The sequence below is a fragment of the Corylus avellana genome, chromosome ca7, assembly GCF_901000735.1.
Source record: "Corylus avellana chromosome ca7, CavTom2PMs-1.0".
NCBI classification, from domain to species: Eukaryota; Viridiplantae; Streptophyta; class Magnoliopsida; order Fagales; family Betulaceae; genus Corylus; species Corylus avellana.
In genome coordinates, this window is record NC_081547.1 from 4,588,421 (window position 1) to 4,612,444 (window position 24,024).

Genomic DNA, 24,024 nt, shown 5'->3' on the forward strand with positions numbered 1-24,024 from the left:
TTATAAAATATAAAATACACATGAAGACGTTTAGAATTAAGTTTGACTTAGGGACATTTGAAACTGACCTTATTGTCATTTCAAATTCGACGTTTAAACACACATACTGCTAAACAAATATTTAGGGGAAAAATACATTTTTTTAATCCTTAACTATTCCCTCATTTACATTTTGACCTCAAATGTTTAAAAAATGACATTTGACCCTCCCAAAATTTTTAAATTGTTGCAATTTGATTATTTTGACTTTTTTTTTCCACCCTAGACCGGACATCCCTTAATTTTTTTTAACTAAAAAAAATTAAGGGATGTCCGGTCTAGGGTGGCCGAAGCCACCCTTAGGCCCAACTAGGGTGGTCGGTCAATCCTTAATTTTAATTTTTTTTTTAAAAAAAACTTGGGATGTGGGCATTTTGGAAAAAAAAAAAAAATCAGAATGACAGAATTGCAACAATTTTGAAGTTTGGGGAAGTCAAGTATCACTTTTTAAATATTAGAGGTCAAAGTGTAAATGCATGGATAGTTCAGGGGATAAAATGTATCTTCCCCAATATTTAGCTAAAAACCAAAATTTTATATTTTAGCTATTTACTTTTTCAAATCACCCGGCTTAACATTTTAGTTATCCACTTCCATTTTTCTATTTAAAATATTATTTTTTTATTTACATTTTCTATTCCAAAGGAAGAGAGAGTGAGCAAGATTATTTTTATTATTAATATAAATAAGGATTTGTCGAGCTATAATACTCAACAAATTTGCAGAGCACCATAGCAACTTAACAAATCGTTAGTCATTTTATTGAGCCGGACGTAGTTAAAATAGCTAAAAAGCTAATTTGTTGAGTTAAATCCTGTAATTAGAAATTGTAATTTATAATTGAAAAATAAAAAAAGAAAAAAAGTGCAAGGCGAAGTCTAGTGGAGTAGAGGCTATCCGATAAACTCCAAGTAGGGTCCACACATGTGAATCACCGCACGTGTTATTCCACCATCAAGGCTGGTGCATGTGTGGATAGCCTTACCACTAGGTTGTACCATGTGTGGGCCCTACTTTCAACCTTTGTAGTGCCGTATGCGTTAGTGCTTAAAAGAAAATATTATGCTCCTATGCGGTCAGCTTTTCTGAGATCAAACACCAGTCAAACAACCATTGCCCCATATCACTGTTAACTTCACACTGGCCAGTAGATTTCTGACGCGTATAAAGCTCATAAAGACTTAATATAGGCTTGGCTCACTTGCCAATATCAGCGTTAAAGGCAACGATTTATTCCGCCGTACGGTCCTTACGGAGCTTCAGACTTTTTCAGGCAGTAGCCGGTGGCATTTGAAGAAGAATAAAATATTTTCCCACGCGCTTTCCCTTTTTTACCAACTACACCGATGAAAAGTGGCCAAGGTTATCATACGACCGTATCGACAATCTCTCTCCCCTTTATTAAATTCTCACTCTAATCAATACGACCGTATGTATTTTTTTATTATATAGTTTGACATTATATACAATAAAATAAAATTTAGATTATAAAATAATTTAAATCCATTTCACTTAATATATTTGTAGGAAATTCAATATTTACATGAATAGTGATTTTATTTAATTTATTGAACTTACATGTATAATGGATTTTTTGATTGATCTAACACTTAAATGTGAAATAGTTCAACGATGCGAAAGAGATGATGAACAGATGTTCAAGTTGGGAGGTGCAACACGTTAAAAGATCTGCCAATGAAAGTGCTCACTGGTTAGCTAAAATGTCTCTCACGATGGATGAAGATAGAGTATGGAGAGGAAATTTTTCAACAGGTATTTTGGAGTTTGTATGTACTGAACGATAATTTTTCTATTTATGAAATGATGAGTACCAATTAAAAAAAAAAAAAAAAGTGAAATAGTTCAAATAAGATACTAATTGTACAATTAGAACCCAATATCTTATTCATAAAATATATATATAGATTTGGGTTCAAATCCCAAAGTAATTTGGGTTGATTGTTAATAATTGGCACATGTTGAGGAAAGATGTAATAAAAACTTGATGATTGTGGACGCAAAGTCTATTTTTGATGAACAATTAATTAAATCCAACGTGCTTGCACGGGATTTGGAGGAAGCTGACCCAGCTTCGGCGGGAGCTTCCGGGCAACGAGGGACCGTCCAACACACGCGCCCCTTACCTCGTCTCATACTTGCCCATCCCAGGCCCCTTGAAAAGGCAAAGAGGAAACTAGCTTCCTTCAACGGTCACAACACGGCGTTTTTTTCATGTCCATCCTACAAACGACAAAGTAGAGAGAGATAATAATAATAATAATTATTATTATTATAATAAAAATAAAAAAATAAAAAAAGAAAGAGAAAGAAAAGAGAGGAAAGGAAAGCTTCCATTCTGCGCGATATTTCTCATCTCTTCACATTTCCTCTTCTTCCGCAGCTTCTCTCTCTATATTTCTATTAAAACCCTAACTTTCTTGTTCGAAACTGTGGAAGAGAAAATCGAGAATGGATTTTCAGAGTGTTGTATGTGTAGTGGGAGTTGTATTGGTGTTGAGTGCGTCTCTGGGATCAGCGGGAGACATAGTTCACCACGATGAGGACACTCCAGGGCGGCCTGGCTGCGACAACAACTTTGTGCTGGTACGAAACGAAGAAAAGCCCTAAGTTCTAGTTGTTTGTTCAATTGCGTGTATTTTATCCTCTCTGTTTTTTTTTTTTTTGTCTATCTCGAACTTACTGTTTGGATGATGAGAAAACGGAGGGAAAGTATGGAATAGTAAAGATTCGAACCAAGAGAGATTTTTTTAATTGTGTGTTTTAGTTATGTGTTGGACGACGAAGACTACAATTCAAATTGGTTGATCCGTTTTTTTTTTTTTTTATTGGTTTTTTTTGGGTTACTTTACTTTCTGGCTGTTTGTTTAGTTGCTGAAAAGTGGAGAAAAGGAAGGAAATGAGAAATTATTTTATTCTTTGGTTTACTTCAATTTGGATTTTGGGAAATGAAATGCTCAGTTCAGTTGATGTGAGTAGTTAGGGAGGCCCGGTGGATGGGTAGATGGGGAAAAGGAGAGAGAGATGAAGCGATGAATTCCTTTGGTTGTGTGGTTTATGTTGTTTTGGGTACTGGAAAATCAAAATTCAGATTCAATTCGAGCAAAATAGTCATATTGAGCTCAATTGAGCAGAATTTTCGGTTTTCTGGATACATAGTGTAAAAAAAGAAGAAAAAAAGAAGAGATTTTGACACACACACACACACGGGACATCTATACATATAAACCAACGTTTGCATTTTTGGCAGCAAACGTTGGTTTATTGTACCCCAATTGATTTGCATTTTCTTTTTTGCTGCTTCTTCTTTTCTCTTGTACCCCAATTGGTTCACAGAGAGAGAGAGAGAGAGAGAGAGAGATGAAGAAGAAGAAGAAGAAAAAACGTTGTTTCAGGATCAGTCGAGAAGACTTTCCGAGGTTTCAACGGTGAATACTTTGAGGATTCAGCTTAAATTTCTTTATCTTTTCGAAAACTTATTCCTCTACAAAAACAAGGAGCCTTACATTTGTTTAAAGTTTAGATTGTTTGCTCGGTCGGTTTTGAGTATTTGTGCCCTCTCCCATACAGTTCTACTCATGTTAATTTTCTTTTTGATTAGTTACTCATGTTAATTTACTATTGTGAAATTCTTCTTCAAAACACACTGAATTTTAAATTTCAAGCTCTTTCTCTTCAAAGTTTTGATTTGCTAGAAACTCAAAGAAAAAATATAACCTTATTTTCTGTTCTTTTCTTCTGGCGGAAGCAAAAGAAATCTAGTTACTAAACAAAAAGGGGAAGCAAAAAATTCACTCAACTAAATCTTGTACTAATGTACAGCTTTGATTGACTTCTGCGGAGTTTCTTGTTTTTATGAACCAAACACAGCTGTTCAAAATTTCATTTCTTTACTCTGTTTCTTGGCAATGAAATTGAGACTAAGCTTGTCATGCACATAGTGCTTCAATCTTTACGCTCTTTTTTTTGTCAAATATAAACAAATAATGATAGACTGTGAGATAACAAGTTTGATCCAATTTTGTTTCATAGGTAAAAGTCCCAACTTGGATACACGGCGTAGAAGACATAGAGTATGTTGGCGTTGGTGCTCGATTTGGCCCTACCTTGGAATCAAAGGAAAGGCGTGCCAATCATACTAGAGTTGCTCTAGCCGATCCTCCTGATTGTTGTAGCACACCCAAAAATAATGTATTCTTACTCTGAACCATCTACATGATTGTCCTCAATTTGATTCTAACAGAGACAAATTGACTCACATGTGAAGCATGATTGATAGCTATTAGATTTGAAACTTTTATTTATGGATTCATAACATGGAGTGCCTTGCCTTCTGGTAGCTTGCTGGGGAGGTCATAATGGTGCACCGTGGAAACTGCAGTTTCACAGATAAGGCAAATTTTGCTGAACTCGCTAATGCTTCAGCCATCCTCATAATAAACAACCGTACTGGTATATGCCTTTGTATCTTCTGTTTTTTTGTTACAGTTTTTGAAAGTGTGGTCCATCTCACTGTTCTAGTGCTGTCAAAGACGTCTCATCCCGTATATTACTTAGCCTAGATTCCTTAAAACTTAAAGGCCTTCTTTTTAAAGAAAACTAATAGTTCATATTGTCCAAAATATAGAAGAAAGAATTGTTTCCACTACTCCATCGCCCAGTCAATTATGTTCTGCATAATCTCTATTTTATGGCCACATATCTTTCCGGCTAAGGAATGGGAAACCTTTCTCTTGTTACATGAATCCAATTTTCGAACCATGTATTCACAAAAAGAGGAAGGCATTCGGAATAAGAAATGCGCAAGTATATATGCGGTTGCATATTGGAGTCCATTAATAGATTTTGGGGGCCAAACTTTGTCCAGTGATCCTTATTATTTTTGTCATTATAGCTGAAACTGTATATAGTGAGACCTCTTCACCAAAATTTACCTATGCCTTTCATTGACAATTGGAAATTTGGCAAGGATGAAGAGATCCCTGAAGACTGCAATTCAATAATCCTCTTCTATTTTCACTTTTATCCTGCTTGAACCCTAAGTCCCTGCTGTCTGCCAGGGATGAGCAATCTTTTAAATTCCACTGCTATGGAAATGTTAAATTCTGCTATAGCTGTTATTATATTATCAGAAAAATCATGCGTCTTGAGTACCATTTTCATATGCACTGTTTTATGCTCAAATATACTTGCATTTATTTCCTTCCAAAAATCTTAAGATTTTAAATTTTGTTTCTTCCAAATTAATTCTAGTGTTTCAAGTTCTTCAAGAATTATTATATGATTTGAAATCAAAGAAAGATCAGCCCCTTTTTGTGTTATTTTCACTGAAAGTTCTACTTCTTTAAAAATCATATATTTCCAATCCTTCAACTTCCCCAAGAGTTTGTTGTAGTACCATGATCTAGCAATGTAACTTTGAGGCAGGAATGAGCTTGAGTTTAAATTGTTATAATCATGCTTTGGTGAGTTTTTGTATTATTACTTAATGAATCTTGGGCCTTGGCGTAGCTCATTTGCAGTATCTTCCAGTATGTTATTCCATAAGATTATTGCTTGGTAAGGTCATGTCCTGGGTGACTTTGGATCATCAAGCATGCTTGTGAACCCATGGAACTTGACAAGATTGGTGATATTGCCTGAACGCATCAACACGAAAACTTTTGTCATAAAAATCTGTTAGATACTACTTTTTCCTAAACAATCTTTCTCGTCTACTATAGTCAACCTCCTTGTCAACATGATCTTCAAGAAAAAAAATTTGTCATATGGAAGGCTTGTGATTTTGCATAAGCCAACAGTACACTTCACTTCTACTTGCACCTGATTTCTTCTCTTTATCATAGTTTAAAGGTGTCGATCTGAGCAACATATGCAAGTTAATCACAAAGAAAAGGTTCCGCATACAAATCAAAGAATAATAAGAAATTATGGTGTCTTTGTAGATGTAAAGAAATGCAGCCAAGATGATTCACAAGTCAATAGACTGGTGGATTATATGCTTCTTTAGTAAGATATAAAAGGATTCCAAATCTAATAGCAATTAGTGTGAAACATCCAGCTGCACAGTGATAATGGTTTCTCCCAAAAGCAGTTCAGTGCCCGAATAAGAAAGTGCTCATCTGTAATGTCTTTAAAAGATTCCTTGTTTATATGAACTGGATCCTCTATTTTGTTTGATGTTAGAGTTGTCCTGTTCTTTATATCTTGTGAATTATATATATAGAAAATGCAAAATGATTAGTGTTCATTGTTATTGTGTATTAACTCCTGTATTACTATTGGATGATTAAAAAAACCTCTTTTGTGATCAAATCAAATGCATATGATATCAGATTAGCGATGGGAATAAATAATGTCACTAATCATTGCTAAAAAAGATGATCAGTTGTAAGAGAAAGCAATGTTCAGTAGCAAGTACTGAAAAGGGAATCATCACTGTAATGCCTGCTCCTAATTGTAGTTAACAATTTTCAAAATGACCATATTGAACCATTCTTTTGTAAGAAATATGCCCTTTTATTCTGCAGAACTTTTCAAGATGGTTTGTGAAGAAAGTGAAACCGATCTACAAATAAATATACCAGTGGTTATGCTTCCACAAGATGCTGGTGCAAAGTTGGAACAATATTTGCAGAACTCCACTGGTATGCATTTATTTTTCATGTATTCATCTAACTTAATTTGACAACTGGTTATACCTTTCCATTCCTGGGAAATTTTATCCTTGGAATATTTTCCTTGCTTGGTAGTACTTAATCTAGCATTTTAATTTCTTTGGTATGCACTTTTGCATGCACGGTTGCCTTTTTTTTCAGTGTCTGTGCAGCTATACTCTCCACTGCGTCCACTGGTTGACATTGCAGAGGTGTTTCTATGGCTTATGGCTGTTGGTACCATCTTATGTGCCTCGTACTGGTCTGCATGGAGTGCTAGGGAAGCAGCTATTGAGCAGGACAAGTTATTAAAGGTTATCTTCTGGTTTTCCAGATCTTCTTTATTTGGTATTTTTGGAGGCTTTTCTTTTGTTGGGCTTCAGTCCTTTCTGAATTAGTGATCTGATTCTTTGAATTGATATACAAATTTGTGCTGTGATTGTAGGATGGTTCAGATGAAATCCTAAGTTTGGAAGCTATTGGTTCTAGTGGTTTTGTGGACATCAATATAACAGCAGCAATTCTCTTCGTTGTGATTGCTTCATGTTTCCTGGTTATGCTTTACAAACTTATGTCGACATGGTTTATTGAGCTTCTGGTGGTTCTGTTTTGCATTGGTGGGATGGAGGTGCGTCTGTCTTCTCTCTTATTTGTGCCTGGTTCACCATAACTAAATTCTGAGCTTTTCTTTTCTAGAAACCAAATTATGAGCAACTCTTTAATTGAGCATATGTTATTTGTTGCTTGTGTTTATTCCAGCATTACCTGCAAAAGCTTGGTATTTTTGCTTAACCTTTCAATCTCTCTTTCCTGCATTTTGGGTCTGCAGCCCTCCTTGCATATGTTAATTCTTTGTGAAACCTCTAGTTTGGTTTGTGTGATATTGAGGCATAAGTGAGCCTGTAGGCATTAGTTTCCATTTCATGTAAGTCTCTCACTTAACGCTACAAGCCTCTGAGATTAGGCCCTTTTTATTCTTATTCATCATGAGATGATTCTGAAGTCCTTAGCTTCATGAATTTTTAAAGAAGATTGACTGTATAGAAATGATAGCAGATAAAATTATATGTAAAGCCTTAGGATTGCAGAGTGAGTTTCTTGAATTGAATTTGCATATCATTCTGGACATTCTTTGTAGATATATGCTGAACCTTGTAGTCTCTTTGTTCTTACAGGGCCTGCAGACCTGCTTGGTAGCTTTGTTATCATGGTAAATATCTTCTTCCTCTTTTTCTGATGTAGGAAGGCAAAACCCCATTTTAGGGTTTAAGCAATGGAAGTATAGAAGGTTGGGCAAATTGTTTTGCCTGCCAACTTTCCTATTGACATAGCTGAAGATGAATATCATGCATATATGTATATACATGCTTAGAAGCACAGTCAAAGGTTAATGATAATGTGAGAATTAAATGCAAGTGTCATTATCTTTTAAACAAGAAAAGGAAAGGATTTTGTTCGAAAGTGGGCTGGTGTTTTATGTTTTATGTTCTTTTTATAATATTTTGTCAGTAGATCTTCCATAGCAGGAACTGACAACTAAACAATTATAGTTTCAGATGGTTTGAACATTATGGGCAGTTGTTTGTTAAAGTACCCTTCTTTGGAGCTGTGTCATATCTGACACTGGCTATTTGCCCCTTCTGCATGGCATTTGCTGTTGTTTGGGCTGTCCACCGCAAGGACTCCTTTGCTTGGATTGGTCAAGATATCCTTGTAAGAAGTTTCTATTAATTTCCCTTTTTATATTGTTGCAGTTCTCTCCATTTTTCTTTTAGCTTCATTATAGTTTGCGAACGAATAGGAAGGGCCAACTGGTGACATAGTAACATCCTTTTTTTTTTTTTTTTCACTTCAAATCAGGGTATCGTGCTAATAATCACCGTTCTTCAAATTGTTCGTGTCCCAAATCTCAAGGTGATGATTTAACTCTTTTGGCTAACTGTTTATAGAAATATGTAGGTTTTTCTATTGCATGATCATCATATAATTTTTGTTGACATACGCAAAAAAATCATAAAATCTTTTACTTGTTTGACATATGCAAGAATATCCTAATCTTTGTTGACGCCTTACTCTGGCTTAAAGCTATCAGCCCCAACTTGCTCTTCATTGATATCCTTGTAATCTTTCATGGTAACACAGACTGTTTGTTGAGAGAGGTTATACTTCATGAACGTGGAGGATAACACAGGCCAAAATGAGAATTCATGAGCTCAAAGAATTTAATGGTTGAGTGGTGTTGCATGTGTAAGAAGAAGGGGGGTTGTGAGATCTCAAGTGCTCTTTGGAATACTATCTTTAACAAAGTAGGGCTGGTTTGGGTTATGCCTAGAAGGGTGGTAAATCTCTTTGCCTGCTGGAGAGTGCCAGGGGGTAGGTTTCAGCTTGATGCAATTTGGAAGATAATTCCGCCTTGCCTAATGTGGTGTTTATGGAGGGAAAGAAATGATTGTAGTTTTGAGGACCACGAGAGGACCTTAGTGGAATTAAAAAAATTATTCTTTTAAGACTCTTTCTTTAGGCCCCTGCCTCCGATTGTAGTTTTTCGAACTTTTATGCTTTCTTAGATGTCTTATCCACTACTTGTTAGGTTTCTCTCTTATATACTTCATGTGTACTTGAGTTGTGCTTTTTAATGAATTTGCGATTATTTATCAAAAAGAATTTAATGAAACATAAATCATGCAGCTAATACATACAATGAGGAGAACATTGAACATGATGATCATCTCAATATGTTGAGACTATATTTTAAAATTTTGGGTGGTTGTTATATGTCAGCAGATTCAGCAATGTAAATTTGGTTATTTGGTTGAAGTGTCTAAGTTACCTCAGGTTACTATGGCTATTATTAGTTGGATGATACTTAAATCTCCATGTTCTATATGCATCAGGTTGGAACTGTTCTTCTCAGTTGTGCCTTCTTGTACGACATCTTTTGGGTATTTGTTTCTAAATGGTGGTTCCATGAGAGTGTGATGATAGTGGTGAGTAAATCAAATAGCATTTTTCCTTCTCACTACCACCATACTAAAAGTTGATGAGACCTGTACCATCAAATGAATTTTTCATGCTTCCTTTTCTGTACAGGTGGCTCGTGGTGATAAGAGTGGAGAGGATGGTATCCCAATGCTACTAAAAATCCCACGGATGTTTGATCCTTGGGGTGGCTACAGTATTATTGGATTTGGTGACATTATCTTACCGGGACTGCTAGTAGCATTTTCATTAAGGTTCAAGCCATGAAGCTATATCTAACTTTTTCTTTAGTGAGTTATACACATCGAATGGGTCTTGAACCCACAACCTCACTCTCCATTCCATTTTTATGGGGAGAGGAAGTGTCATTTGAGCCAGAGCTCATTGGCTGAAGCTGCAAACAATACAGTTCCTTTAAATCCTTTTGAAATGGATATTGAGCGCCATTATTTCTGAAATTTTGTTTCTGCGTTTCTATTGATTCCAAAATTTTCGTCTGCTGTAAGGCCTGTTTTTGAATCTTATAAGTATATTTTAGGAGCTAAATGACTATGACATGAACACACTGACTTCTAAAGTGATGTGTTAATGATCTATGAGTATGTATAAGGCTGCTCGTGGAACCCTTTTAAATTTTTTTTCAATTATATATTTTTAGTGGTCTTGTATGTTTGAATACTTATTATTTGATATGTTTTAATCGGAGGGACTTGGGAGAAAACAGGTTGCATTGTCTGACACGTTTAGAAATCTAATAATTGTGTGGGTAAATTTGACAGGTATGATTGGTTGGCAAAGAAGAATCTTCGAGCAGGCTATTTCATCTGGGCAATGACTGCTTATGGTTTAGGTATGAGTTTCTAAATCTGGAATCATTTTCCACTAAGACATTGAAAAAATATCTTAATGGGAGGGTTCTCAAAAGTTTAGGCAACTAATTAAACTTTGTGGGTGTGTGTTTTTTTGGAAAATCCATGAAAATGAAAAAGTTCAATGAGATCAATACAATTTGCTGCATGTATATGCTGTTTCAACAAGTATCCTAGAATTTACTGGACTTAAAGGACCTCTAGTAATTTATAAGATAATAACGAGTTCCATGGAAAAATGCTCGGCCCTCCACTTCTGCACAGCTTTTAGTTGCATGTCAGAACTAAAAAATGCAGGAAGTTGATAACAATTGAAATGTGAATCTTGGGCAGATCTCAGAATCAAATAACAGCAGTTGATGGGCATTTGCTAGTTTCTAATATGATAATCATTGAACAGGAGAAAATGTTACCACCCTTCTAATTAATTACATATTAGAGGGTGGCACATTCTATGTGTGTCTTCCATACCACGATATTGCTTCCTTTCATCTCAAGTTGCTTTTTTCGTGTCAATTTTATTGGTATGAAAGTAGTGGAGGAGATAGCGCAAATTAAATTGATTTGAAACTACTTGCTTGCCATTTAATACTTATTTATGTAAAGGGAATAGTAGTAACTTACTATGACATGTATAAGGAGAATACTCTTGTTACATATTAAAGGTAAGAAAATACCCTGCAAAAGATTTAGAGCTGTGAGTGGAAGAAAAAGGCAGTGAAGGAGCACTTCCTTTTTGGTCTAAGAGACTAAGAGCCTAAAAGCCATATCTAATTCTTGCAAACCTCGAAGTTGCTTAAAGGCAACTGTCTACCACTTTTAGATACATGATGTATCTATATACTAATTAATTTGCTTGTGTAGTACTTGGTTATAATGCTGCAAAATGTTGTAATTTTAGGGCAAGTTTTTTTTTTATTTTTTATTTTTTATCTTTATTTTATTTTATTTTATTTTACTTTGTTGATCATGTCACTGCCTTTAATGCAATTTTACAATACAGGTCTCCTCGTCACATACGTGGCTTTGAACTTGATGGATGGACACGGGCAGCCGGCTTTGCTTTACATTGTTCCATTCACACTTGGTAAGTTGCAATAAACTCAGGGAAAGCTCAATCACATGTATATGATATGTAGCAGTAGTTTCTTTTACTCTAATTATTTGGTTTCATGTATGCACCCCAGGAACTCTTTTGACATTGGGAAAGAGGAGAGGTGATCTCAAAATTCTGTGGTCAAGAGGAGAACCGGAGAGGCCTTGCTCACACGTCCAACTCCAACCTTCACAATAATAGGAACCACGAACCACACTTACTATAACTGTATGACAGTTTTAGCTATAATTTGTAAACAAAGGAACTCGGGAACCCTACCTCTGTAAGTTATAGGATAGAATGTAACATTTTTAGTATTATTATTAAATATTTAAAGATCAACTCTTACCACAAACATCTTAAATCAATAATTCCACATTGATTTCAGCATTTAGCTTTGTATGCTCGATTGTTGTACAATGAATAGAAATTTTGCTTTCAGTTGGGAGGCGGGAGGATTTCAGGTTGATTGGTTTTCTTTTTGGAAGAATTGAATCAATCCAATTAGAAGTCAAAACACCAAAACAGAACGAATGGAAATAAGATTATTATATCCATCCAGTGCAGGTTGATTGATCAAGCAAAGAGCCCAGCAAAGCAGTGTAAAAGCATTAATATGCATGTCAATAGACCTTACCGTGGCTCTTCAGAAATAAAAGTCTCTTCCCCTCCGGACCCGATCCATATGGCAAATCAAGTTGAACATCTGAAGGCTTGGGAGTTTTGAATTGCCCTTTTGCTTCCTGGTCGTCTCCTCAAAATAAATTTTGACGTGGCGGTCTGTAATGATTTCTCGATGGGTGCAGTCATTTGTCGTTAACATAGAGGATTAACTTGTTTTGCCTGGACCAAGAAGACACCTATGTTGGTGAAGCGAAGGCAGCTCTCCTCGCTATCCCAAAAGCAGTGGAGTTAAAGCCAGTTTCTGAGTCTTAAACAAGAAGTCCATTCCATGAGCAAATTGAGCCTATTATTATCGAAAACATTCTCCTTCAGGATTCTTCCTAATTTCTCTTTCCTCAGTCAAACTGCAGTACGAATAAGCGCATACAAATTACACAGAAGCTTGGGAGATGGGCCACCTCCAATCTTTTGAGTGAAAACATTCCCCGTTCCTTCTCTCACCCCCAAAGGTAGTAGTTCTCCTCTGCGACCTCAAACCTCCTCGAGTCCTTAGCCCCATCCTTATTGTGCTGTCTGTATTAATTTTTGCCGTTTTTCTTTCTTTCTTGTATTTGCTCAAGACAAAAAAAAAGCATTAATACATGTGCAGGAGGTACTATGAGGACTGTTGCATGTCTAGTAATATGCTTTAAGGAAGACTAGAATCCTTCCAAATATGATGTAGCTTTCAAAATCACTATTAAATTTAAAATAATTATTATTAAATTGTGATATATTAGTAATTTTAAAAGTTACATCACATTTAGGAATCTCCCTTATAACACTACTCTTAGAATCTCCCTTATAACATTACTCTTAGATTACTCTTAGATTGGTATTTCCGATAACTAAAGAACCTTTATGGCTGTATCACTATATTAGGAGCTCCTCATAACAAGAGGAAATGCATCCATAGAAAAAGCTGACTAAATAATAATAAACGTGGAATAACCTTGAAAGGCATTGCCTTCTAGAGAGAGAGAGAGAGGAGAGAGCTGGCATAACTAATTGAATGAATAGAAAATTCATTTCAGTAATCATATATAGAAAATCAACAAAATTTATTAGTTTATGAAAGGACACAAATCTAATGGCAAGAAACTACCACTAAATGCAAACCACATTGAGCAGAATTAGCTCAGGGAAAAAAAAAAAAAAAAAATTTTTTTTTGGTTATTTCTTTTCCCATAGAATACAGGTGCAATCCAGAATAAAAATTCCATCCTGGCTTAAGCACAACCAAAAAAAAAAAACGAATAAAAGAAAATTCTCATGTCAATCCACATTAGCGACTCTAGGAACTCTGCTAAGCGCCTGTAAGCCTCTGGTCAAAATTGTTCCAGCCATTGGCCATTCAGTGACCGCATCCATTTTGTGGAAGAGGATCATTTCCGCTCCGGGCCTGGTCCTATCTATGGACACAAATTATTGTTAGTACTGTAGAGTATGATGGTGATAGCTAAGATGAGAATGAGCTGCTGGATCCTCAAGCAAGAACCTAAAAGCAATAGGAGATTACAAATAATCTGTCTACAAATTCTTGATAAGGAAATTTAAATTTGAGAATGATTAAAATTTTGCTCTTTACCACACGCATGGGAGGGGGTGGGGTTCGGAGTGGAACACACACATAGAACACTAGGATGTGCTGTAGATAATTCCGAATTTTATAGAACAAAATCAAGTTATAGAATATACTACTAAATCATTCACAATGGGTCACATTGCATAATAAAACCAATGTACAAGCACTTGTGGAAGAAATGTTTTTCACTGGAAAAAAATTTAACTTCAAAATTTATATGATGAAATGTTTTTCCCTGTAGGAAATATTTGCAGTTCAAGATTTGTATAATGATGCCTAAAGCACATTTAACCAATAAGAAACTGCCGTGTTTCATATGGCGCTTTAGGGGGAAAAAAATGAGTCTACATTTTTGGTCTTGAACTGTCAAAGTTGAAACTCCAAATCATGGGCAAGTTGACAAGTAACAGGCAGAACTGACACATCAAGCACTGTCACTTTCTAAGTGGTGAATACAAAATTCCCAGTCATCATGCACAGCTAACGATAGAAGATTCCCCAACATATAATATGCATCAAACATTAAAGAGTTAGAAAGAATTCTGGAGTTCACAACTCTCTGCCACAACTAATTACATATAACACAGCCAAGAGGAAATATTAAATACATAAAAATGGCAAAAGGATTACTTAAAAGGGGGGAACATAACACCAGAAAGGACTACTTAAAAAGGGGGCAATACAACACCAGAAAGGATGATTTTCTGCAACTTCGCTAAACTACCAAAAGAAAACAGGCAACTATTTTAGCTCAAAGGATTTGAATTAGTTCGTGTAAAGAGGATATCTTGAGCAATACTACATGGAAAAACTTTAAAAAGTGAGGGAAAAGTAACCTTACCAGCATGTCTCCCTAAGGTTCTTCCATTTCCATTAATGGAAAAAATGTACTGGCCTTCTTTCTTGACCCAAAGAAAGAATCTCTTGCATCCTTTCAGGCCAGTCTGAATTCAATCTCCGAGCAAAATCTTCCACCTCCCTGAGTCCAAAAATATTATTTAAGATCATAAGAACAAAACGTACAATAAAAAAACACAATGAAAGGCGCAATTGTTTTTCTATCCAACTGGTAACTGGTTACCCTTTGATTTGAGCAACTTCCTTCCCAAAATGAAAGAAAATGACTAAAGTGACAATGGATGAAGGAGAAAAGGGGAACGAAGGATTCCTGTGAAGGGGCAAGGGTCTTGAACCATGCCTCCCATTCCACAAAAATGGGTATGGTTATGGTGAAGACCAAAATGAGAGTATCATGTGTTGACAAAATTCCGTGCACCCACAATGAGTAGCGCCTCAAGCTCAAAAAGGAATGCTAATATCTTTCCAGTAAATAAAATTGAAAGTATATTCAATAACCACAAACTTGTTTGGCTCACCTATCAATTTCTTCCTTTAATGCAGGGTCAATCTCATCATCAATATCACCGTCATCGAACTCAACCTTATGTGCAAAAGCTTCATCTTCCTCATCTGGTAATTTTGACGTCTCACCGGGGTGGGGCCGCAACTTGTCAACTTCAGTTCTATGGCATATAAAATTAAGGCAATTTGAATCCTATAACACAAGGGGGAAAAATCAGTGACTCAACAATTTTGAGTAATATGTGTTTCAAGGTTCAATGATTATTCACAGACGGGTTGAAGATACAGCCACATGATGATTCAGACCTTCTCATGGCTTTCAACGGATTCATCGGCAGAAGCATTTTTCTGTGGATCTTTTCTTCTTCGGTTCTTCTTTTTACCCTTGGAAGTTTTAACCCCCTTAGAATCTGTGAAACAGAATTTCCTAACCTCTAATGAGGCATTCAAAAGGAATTAAAGTAGGGGGAAAAAGGAAAAAGAAGCTACAATTCACATCCTTTTTTATCAAAAGAATCTCTAACGCTCCAACATGCAGTAAAAGGTGGAAGCATGAAATCCAGGAAAAAATGCAAGCAATAATTAGATATATATGTACTTACAGTATAAATTCATGTATAGAAAATTCTAAATTCTTATATGTCATACTATCAACTAAAGGAGAAAAAGAATATGACACAATCAAATCACAAATGCCGTATTAATAATAATCGACAATACAGCTAATAAAAAATAATAATTTACCAAGAAAAAACAAAGACAAATATAGAAATCAAAATTTGATATCTCGGGCATTAAAAGTAACACACAACAAGCGAGTGAAGTAATAGATCCCATCAAGGCTTAAATCTCTATATACATGTGGATCTCAGGCATTAAAAGTAACACACAAGCGAGTGAAGTAATAGATCCCATCAAGGCTTAAATCTCTATATACATGTGGATCCACAACCAGATGTTGGGGCATCTAAGAATTTGAAGGTGACCCCACTAGATTGCTTAAATCAGATTCTGTCTCATTAGAACTTCCAGTCATACATTCTAAACCCCACTCCTGGATTGTGAATTTAGCTGTTTTGTGTTATTATCAGTTTTTAGTGAAACGTGGTTATACCCTCTTTCTCTCTTCCAATTGAAGTTTTTCTTACTTAGTCAACAACTGAAAACCATTTCCAAAGATGTGTTTCTATAAGATGATAAGAAGTTCAATAATTGGAAACCATGCCCAAAACCGTGCTTCCAGAGATAGGAATCATAGAAAACATGTTACTTTGGTCATTTTGTATTTCCTAAACAGAGAAACTTATTTAATGTGATAAGGTGGACTAATAAGATTGAAGATCTAGAGAGAACTTGATGCGGCACTCAAATGTGCATCATGTCAATCTTGTTTTGAACTTAATATGATGAATTTGATGCAATTCTTATTTCTTTGTAACTAATAAACACTAGCTACATCTACACAATTACTCCAACATGACTAGTCAATTTAGCACTTCCTTAGAATTACTTATAAAGCACGGTCTTACCTAATAAGGAACCAATGTACGACTTAAGACCCATGAGAGTGCCTTTATGATCCATCCACTCTATATAGACTACTCAACTTTCCGATGTAGGAGTGGGGTATTACAATTTCTTCTCCTTAAATTTTTTACGTCCTCATCAAAGTCACGTCATGCAGTGCTTCAGTATTACATGGCATTACTGGATTGCTCTAATACCATTAATAACAACCTAGAGAAAATGCTAGTCACATTTGCACTATCACTCCAAAAAGCGATAGTGAAAAGGCTTCTTTGTCAAAAAGTAAGTAGTGTACAATGAATATAAGTTGAATAATACTCTAATTCTCTCCCTAGTCCTAACCTCCTGCATTTTCTTGCTTCCCTCTACCTATCTATCTTCTCTCGCCTCTTTTTCTCTATACAAATATCATCATTTTAACTCATTATCTTAGTTTGGAGGGGCATAGCACAAATTATATCATTGTCACCAATGTTCCTAAATAAAAGGACATTTTTAGAAAATCCAGTTAGGATCCAAAAGTAAATTTCCAACCCAAGTTTTGTAACGCCTATGAAATGGATTCTTTGTCGTAACTTTAGTAGACAATGAATAAAATTTGAATGATTCTCTAAAACTTTCTAATCCTAACCTCTTGCATGTTATATCTCCCTTATTTTACTCCAAAAGAATGATTATACATTGCAGTCTATAATATGCACACAATCACGAGAATTCCAGTTTAGGCCAGTCGATAGAATCCCAACTAACTGTGCTGAAGTGCCAAAATGAACTCATAAAGTGTTGAACATACAGTAGACAAACATTCCTGTATACCTCCATTTCCTCCATTTATAAATGACAGGAGATCATCAACTGAACGGTCATCCACGCGGTCTTCTTCAGCCTCAACACTCTGAAACATATGGCGGGTTCAATTATCATCAAATGCAGTATAAAGTTTTTTATGTCTTTAATGGCACATGAACACAACTGCTGAATTAGTTTGATGGCAAATTCATGCAAAACTACAATGCACAATTAAGGAGTAAAACTGCACGCTGAAAGATACTATAGATGATAATAAACAAGTAATAATGCCACAATCACCTTTAATTTGTCTCTCTCTTTTAATTCTTTCCTCTTTCTTGCGTACAGTCGATTCAAAAGTCGAATGCGTGGATCATCCGTAGAGTTTTTCAAAGGCTCCAGTTTCTCTTCCTGGATAAATGGATTTGCATTAGAAACAACGGACGAGATGAAAAGGGCACACTAAGCATACACAGTTCTCACAAGCACCAGCACCTCTGTAAGATCGTCAGGCAAATGAAATATCTCACGAATCTCCTCAGGGGTTTTCCCTTCTATTATTCGTGCAAGTGCACGACTAGTAAGATCGACCAAAGGCTTCAACTGGAGGCTGTCAGCAGCAGATGTCAACTCACAGAGTCTCTTCGTGTCCATCCTAATGAACCTTTCATCAAACGACTTGCGTTCCTAAGCAAAAAGAACAGCCTCAAGTCAAACTCAGCTTTTTCCATTCAGGGTTAGCCATTCCAAAACATGTCATCTTATGTTTTTTTTTTTTTTTAAAGAAAAAAAAATGAAACATCCAAATAATTGGTCCCAATTTCTCAGTTTTGTTTTTTTATTATAAGTTACACATGCACCTGGTGAGCCTTGATCCCACGACCTCACCTTCCACCCCATTCTTATTGGAGGAGAGGTACCATTTGAGCTACAACTCATCAACTTCTCAGGTTTATAATATGTCTAGATATCATTCAAGAGCAAGGAAAGAACATCATCCCAACAAAAGGAAAACGAAATTCAGATTCATGTAGAACCTTGTTAGAGCGACCTGGTACTTGATGAAACCTGCAGTAATCCAGAATTAAGCTCAACATAGCAGGATTAACTCGTTGTGGAAGAGATATTGCATAGTTCTTGGACGATCCCATGCCTTTCTGTAATATTTCATGACATATCATGGGGCAAAACATGGCTACCTCTTGCTCTACTTGTTGGATTGAACCATCAGCAGTTTGAAGCCAGATATAGGACTTCATCATCTGAGAATTTATATTGGTTCCAACACAGCAGGATCAGTATTGACACTAAAAGACAGAAGAATTAGAAAAACTGAGGCCATATATATATACAAGGGTCACTGAAAGCTTTAAGAACTGCTAGAAAAAAGGACACAAACTTGAAGAGAACTAATTACTGTTTTGACACACTCGCAAGCATATTATGCTATGTCATGATCTGAATTTTTATATAATGCAAAAAAAAAAGGATCAGAGAACCTCGCTCCATATGGTTTACATCTGTTCAGAAATTAGTTCATCCATGTTCCTGCATCCCTAAAGGAACAACATGCCATCTCTCCAAAGGACCATCACTTCTTTAAAGAATAGCATCAAATGTGGTGGCAAAGACTGCAGGTGGTTGGACAGAAGGTCTTACTTCAGATCTCCCATCCCTGGGCCTTTCCCAGGGTTGTAAAAAGGTGGTGCGACATTGGGTTAAGTTTATGTTCATAAGAAAATAGCACCATCGTCTTTCATCATACAATAATATATAATTCACTTCTCCAAGGATCAGAAGCCTTAACTCTGTCTTCCGCTCCAACCCACCTCACCCCACCCCCCCCAAAAAAAAAAAAAAACAAAAGAAGAAAAGTAGATAAATTCAACTCCATGCAATATAGTGCGTGTGTGTGTGTGTGTGTGTTTTTGTTTAAGGGCTGCAAATTTCGCTTTTGCAACCCTCCAACCTCTGGTCAAATAAGATGAAATTTAAGCCTCATTCCCCAGGATTGATTTAACCTGGTGTTTTATGGAAATTCATTATTGAAAAATGTTATATATTGATTGCCTTTATTTCTATCTCAAGTCTCAACCCAACTTAACAATTCCATGGAACGTCCTATAACCGCTAATTTCACTAGTCAGAATCTAAACCTCCATACCCTACTCAGGCACACAACCCTCAAGGTATTCGTATAATCTAAAAATACATAGTACATAGATTATGTTTAAATGGACATCTATGTTAATATTATACTATACAACATTATATGTATACATGTCTTTCACAAAAAAAACAGAGATCAATATTTTATAGTTTGAAAATTGAATTGCATATACAAATTGTGTGCAATAATTAGATTGCTACCATACAATTTGCCTCATGCCAAGGTAAAAAGAAAGACATATAATGCTGAATGGGCCATTGAGAAATTACATAAAACCACCAGTTAATCAACCATAGCAAAGAAGATAAAAAGCCAAAAGAAAATTAACAAATCAGAGGAAAACTTCAGTGACCGAAAAGCAAAAATATTATACCTCAGGTTTAATAACTTGCATATCAACTTCTGACATTTTCCAATTATTTCAAAGCACCGTGAAACGTAAATAAATAAAGCTCCTTTGCTATAGCCGCATAACCCTGTTTTGTGAAACTTAAGAGGCTCCAGAAGGCCAAATGACAGCTCTCCCTTCGTAAGCAACAAGGTTTTCTAGAATATTTGTAAGTTATCCACAATGCTAGCCAAAATGCACCAAGTCCATCAACAATATCAGAGAATTCAAAGTTGAACTGTCAAAGCAGGAAAAGTAAGCAACCTTGCCATCCACAAAATGCACACTAACATGCTTCTAATTTCAACGACAAGTACTCGGATGAACAATTAAAGTGTCAATTTGGGCCCAGCATTCTACAAATCTACAGAAAACAATAGATTCAAAAGATTGAGAAAAAACAAAACATGAGAAATAAAAATAAACGTTAGAGACACATAAATACTGAATCAAAAATAGAGATTTCTGTCCTCAGAATCCAAACTAAATGCTGAAAACACACAAATATCTTCATCAGTGCAGTTTTGTGTATACCTTGTTTATTCACTGGCTATAAAATGTGGGGTCAATAGCTAAATTTCACAATTTGCAGGTTGAAATAATACAAATACAGCAATTTGTGCAATCCAAAACTACTTATGCACAGAAACATGAAAATACCAATCTGATAAGTGAATTCACTTTTTAAAAATTTAAACCTCTCCCAAGAAGATAGGAGTTGTATATGTTAAGAACTTCCGACCAATTAGCTTAGTGGGTGGGCTCTATAAAATTATTTCCAAGGTTTTAGAAAACAGGCTAAAATCAGTGTTGAAAGAGATTATCTCTAATTCATAGAATGCTTTCACTGGAGGTAGACAAATTTTGAATTCAATGCTAATCGCTAATGAAATTTTGAATAGTCAGATTAGATCAGGGAAATCAGGAGTGTTGTGCAAAATGCATTTAGAGAAGGCGTATGATCATGTAAATTGGGAGTTCTTGCTCTATTTGTTGAAAATATGCAGATTTGGGGATAAATGGAGGGATTGGATACCACATTCTATATCTATGGTGAGGTTTTCCACTCTTGTGAATGGTACACCATTCGGATATTGTGAATGGTACGCCATCTGGAAAATTATATACTTCCCTAAATAAACAATATTCACAGAGGAGCTTTCACAGACAGCTCATAGCTGAACCAACCGGACAAACAAACATGGAGCATAGAAGTGAAGTAGCAGGATGCACCAGACAATTAGATCCTTCATGGATGTTGTCAATGCAAATCTCCGAGATGACATAGCTAACTACTTTTCATAACAAAACTTAAACAAGATCCTCAACTCCATATATGACAAACAGGGTACCTAAAAAAGGTATAGAGGCCAAGAATGGACTCTTTCTAATCGTTGAAACATGCTCAAAATTCCTAACTTCAATTTCATTTTCCCTAAATACTTCAAGGTTTCAAATGCAGAAAACACCAAGCTTCTCTTCCTCGAGTCAAGTGTCAACTATAACTGAACCTTTTTTTTTTTTTTTTGGTTCTGGAAGCCGCAGTTGAGATCTCTAATGAACAATATAAATCCCATCCCTCTACATTAATCAATTATTATCATTTCATGCACTTGTTAAACCTCATTAGAATTACTAAAGGGTAGCATGATCCCATCTCCATCTTTAGCTCCACACACCCCAGCACCATAATTAATATTTTACACGCCCAACTTCCAATTTTATATTACACTCACGTATTGCACACCAGCTAACCATCTCAACTCGTCCCCAACTAGCACACCCATGAAATCTCAAGTTCTTTTCAATTCTAAGTCTGTCATTTCTTAAGTTGTGCCATTCACCCATATCAACATCTGTATTTCACCCTGCTCTTGTTATCATTTTAATAGGTAACAATACCTCTCCTTAGTTTCAAAACAAAACAAAAAAATCTGAAAGAAGAAGCAGAAGAAGAAAGTCCATTGAACTCAGCCACATAGTTGCACACTTGCATTAAACTCATTTTAGTGAAATTTCAGTTTCCTTATTCCGCATATAATTTAATAATCCTCAAAACTTCAGTTTATTTTTCTTATCCTTCGCCTACACTTTATCAGCAACCAAACAAACCCTAATTGGAAAGTAAATATATCGGGAAAAGCAATTGTCATTTATAAACACCTTCGGTTTGTTAGCAACCAAGGAAAGAATACGAAATCCTAGAATATAAATTACAAAAAATAAAAAAACCAGCAAAAGGCATCGAGATTAGTTCAAAAGAAAGATATATTGCCCTAACCCTACCTATACAACGAATAATCTTAAACACGAGCAGCTCATGCAAATGACCACCAATGAAAGACAAGATTACACATTCTTACCACAGAATCGATCCAATAGAAGAAAATAATATACAATACAAATAAACATATACGCATATACATAAATATATTCACGAAAACATATAGATAGCACCATTTCTATGCAAGTGAAAACCGCATGCACCTGTGATAAGAGGAAGACGAGAATTGAAGAAATTGCAGAGAATTGCAGAGAATTAAGAGAGAGATGGAGCTTTCAATTGCACGGCTATGGCGGTTGTCGCCGAATCCAAAATGGATAACTGAGAGCGAGAGAGAGAGAGAGAGAGAGAGGGAGAGGAGAGAGAGAGATTTTTAAGGAAAATAAATAAAATGAAAATGAAAAAATAGAGATGAAGATATGTGACCAAAAATAATCTCTGAATATTATTATTATTATATTATTCTCTCTCCAACCCTTTGTGGTGCGCGCGGCGTCGCTGTTGGTGGCAAAAGAGGGTCCGATAAAACGTCGCCGCGCACACGTGAACCCAATTACGGGTTACGGGTTAAGGCCCGCTTCGGTGTGGGTTTTTGAAAATGATAGCTCTCGGCCCTTTGTAGCTGAAACAACTATATTTATTATTACCATCTTCTCATTTCTCACTACTAATTTCTTTTTTATTATTGCAATCTCTCTTTAATATTTTAATTTTTTAATATCCCTCTCACATTATTATTGGGTTGCAATGCCCTTTTTTTTTAAAAAAAAAAAAACATAAACAAAAGTAATAAACCCAATATTGTGAGGGCAACATATATAGCACACACTAAAAGGATAAAGCTTTTTTAGAAGTTAAATTGAAGGAAATTCTTCTAATTTAATAATATATTAAAACTGGGCAAATGAGGACCGACGCCCTCGGGCAGGCCCCTCTCCTCCGGGAAGTTCATTGTACCACAACCGTAGCCCAAATTAGGGGTGAAATAGCGGTTGCGGTTAGTGGCTAAAACCGCTAACCGCAACCACCTAGGCGGTTAGTAATTTTTACTAATCACCTTCGCTAACCGGGTAGCAGTTAACCACTTTTTTGGGCCCTTTTGGCTTTTTTTTTTAGACCAATTTTGGGCTGGTTTTGGACCGATTTTTGGCTTACTTTCAACATTTTTTTTGCTCATTTTAAAAGTTTTTTTTTTTTCCCCTTTTCATGGCTATTTTAGCATTAAAACTTGCTATGTACGAAAATTTTGTTTGTCACCTTCTACAAATCTACACATCATATAATATACAAATAAAATTACAACAAAATCATTACTTCACTTGTAGTCTCATACATAAACTCAAACAAGTTCATAAACTCACACAAAAATAAAATAAAACACAAATAAGTTCTTAAATTCACAAGCAACCAAAAAAACTAACATGGTTGAACTTGAAGCTTGAGCCCCATTTCAATCAAACAAAAAAAGTTCATAAACTCACAACTTATTGTTATTTTTTATATGAAATATATGTATATATAATATAAATATATATTATATTTAAAAAAAAAGGGTTAGCGGGTAGCGGTTAGCGGATTTTCAAAATTCACTAATCGCTA

The 24,024-nt window shown here is 35.6% G+C and overlaps 2 protein-coding genes across 8 annotated transcripts; one reads left to right on the plus strand and one right to left on the minus strand.

The window, feature by feature from the left end:
• Nucleotides 1–2,371: 2,371 nt before the first annotated feature.
• LOC132186180 (signal peptide peptidase-like 4) lies at nt 2,372–12,047 on the plus strand. The gene is made up of 14 exons (XM_059600021.1): nt 2,372–2,643; nt 4,090–4,248; nt 4,398–4,509; nt 6,588–6,704; nt 6,876–7,027; nt 7,159–7,341; nt 7,889–7,923; nt 8,264–8,426; nt 8,574–8,627; nt 9,608–9,700; nt 9,804–9,946; nt 10,472–10,542; nt 11,565–11,648; nt 11,749–12,047. The coding sequence occupies exons 1-14, from the start codon at nt 2,509–2,511 to the stop codon at nt 11,853–11,855; spliced, it is 1,608 nt and encodes a 535-aa protein (XP_059456004.1). The 5' UTR covers nt 2,372–2,508; the 3' UTR covers nt 11,856–12,047.
• A 1,286-nt stretch (nt 12,048–13,333) lies between these two features.
• Nucleotides 13,334–22,821, minus strand: LOC132186762 (SKP1-like protein 21). 7 transcript variants are annotated; one of them, XM_059600806.1, is made up of 10 exons: nt 22,629–22,821; nt 20,127–20,379; nt 18,621–18,845; nt 18,079–18,270; nt 17,884–17,994; nt 17,611–17,689; nt 15,574–15,701; nt 15,282–15,460; nt 14,747–14,884; nt 13,334–14,625 (listed from the first exon to the last, which is right to left on the minus strand). In XM_059600806.1, exons 2-9 carry the CDS (start codon nt 20,160–20,162, stop codon nt 14,779–14,781), a joined length of 1,056 nt encoding a protein of 351 aa, XP_059456789.1. In that variant the 5' UTR covers nt 20,163–20,379; nt 22,629–22,821; the 3' UTR covers nt 13,334–14,625; nt 14,747–14,778. The 7 variants fall into 7 exon arrangements, with proteins under 7 accessions (XP_059456789.1, XP_059456792.1, XP_059456791.1 ...); XM_059600809.1 differs by having other exon boundaries at nt 15,574–15,677; nt 20,127–20,505; XM_059600808.1 differs by having other exon boundaries at nt 13,334–13,728; nt 20,127–20,505.
• Between the last annotated feature and the right edge of the window lie 1,203 nt (nt 22,822–24,024).

Coding starts and splice junctions, on each gene's coding strand:
- LOC132186180 (XM_059600021.1), top strand. CDS start 2,509: ATGGATTTTCAGAGTGTTGTATGTGTAGTGGGAGTTGTATTGGTGTTG. Junction 4,249..4,397: donor GTAGCACACCCAAAAATAAT/GTATTCTTACTC, acceptor GCCTTCTGGTAG/CTTGCTGGGGAGGTCATAAT. Junction 7,924..8,263: donor TTGGTAGCTTTGTTATCATG/GTAAATATCTTC, acceptor AAACAATTATAG/TTTCAGATGGTTTGAACATT.
- LOC132186762 (XM_059600806.1), bottom strand. CDS start 20,162: ATGTCAGAAGTTGATATGCAAGTTATTAAACCTGAG. Junction 15,461..15,573: donor CCGTTGAAAGCCATGAGAAG/GTCTGAATCATC, acceptor CTTGTGTTATAG/GATTCAAATTGCCTTAATTT. Junction 14,885..15,281: donor TTAAAGGAAGAAATTGATAG/GTGAGCCAAACA, acceptor TTTTGGACTCAG/GGAGGTGGAAGATTTTGCTC.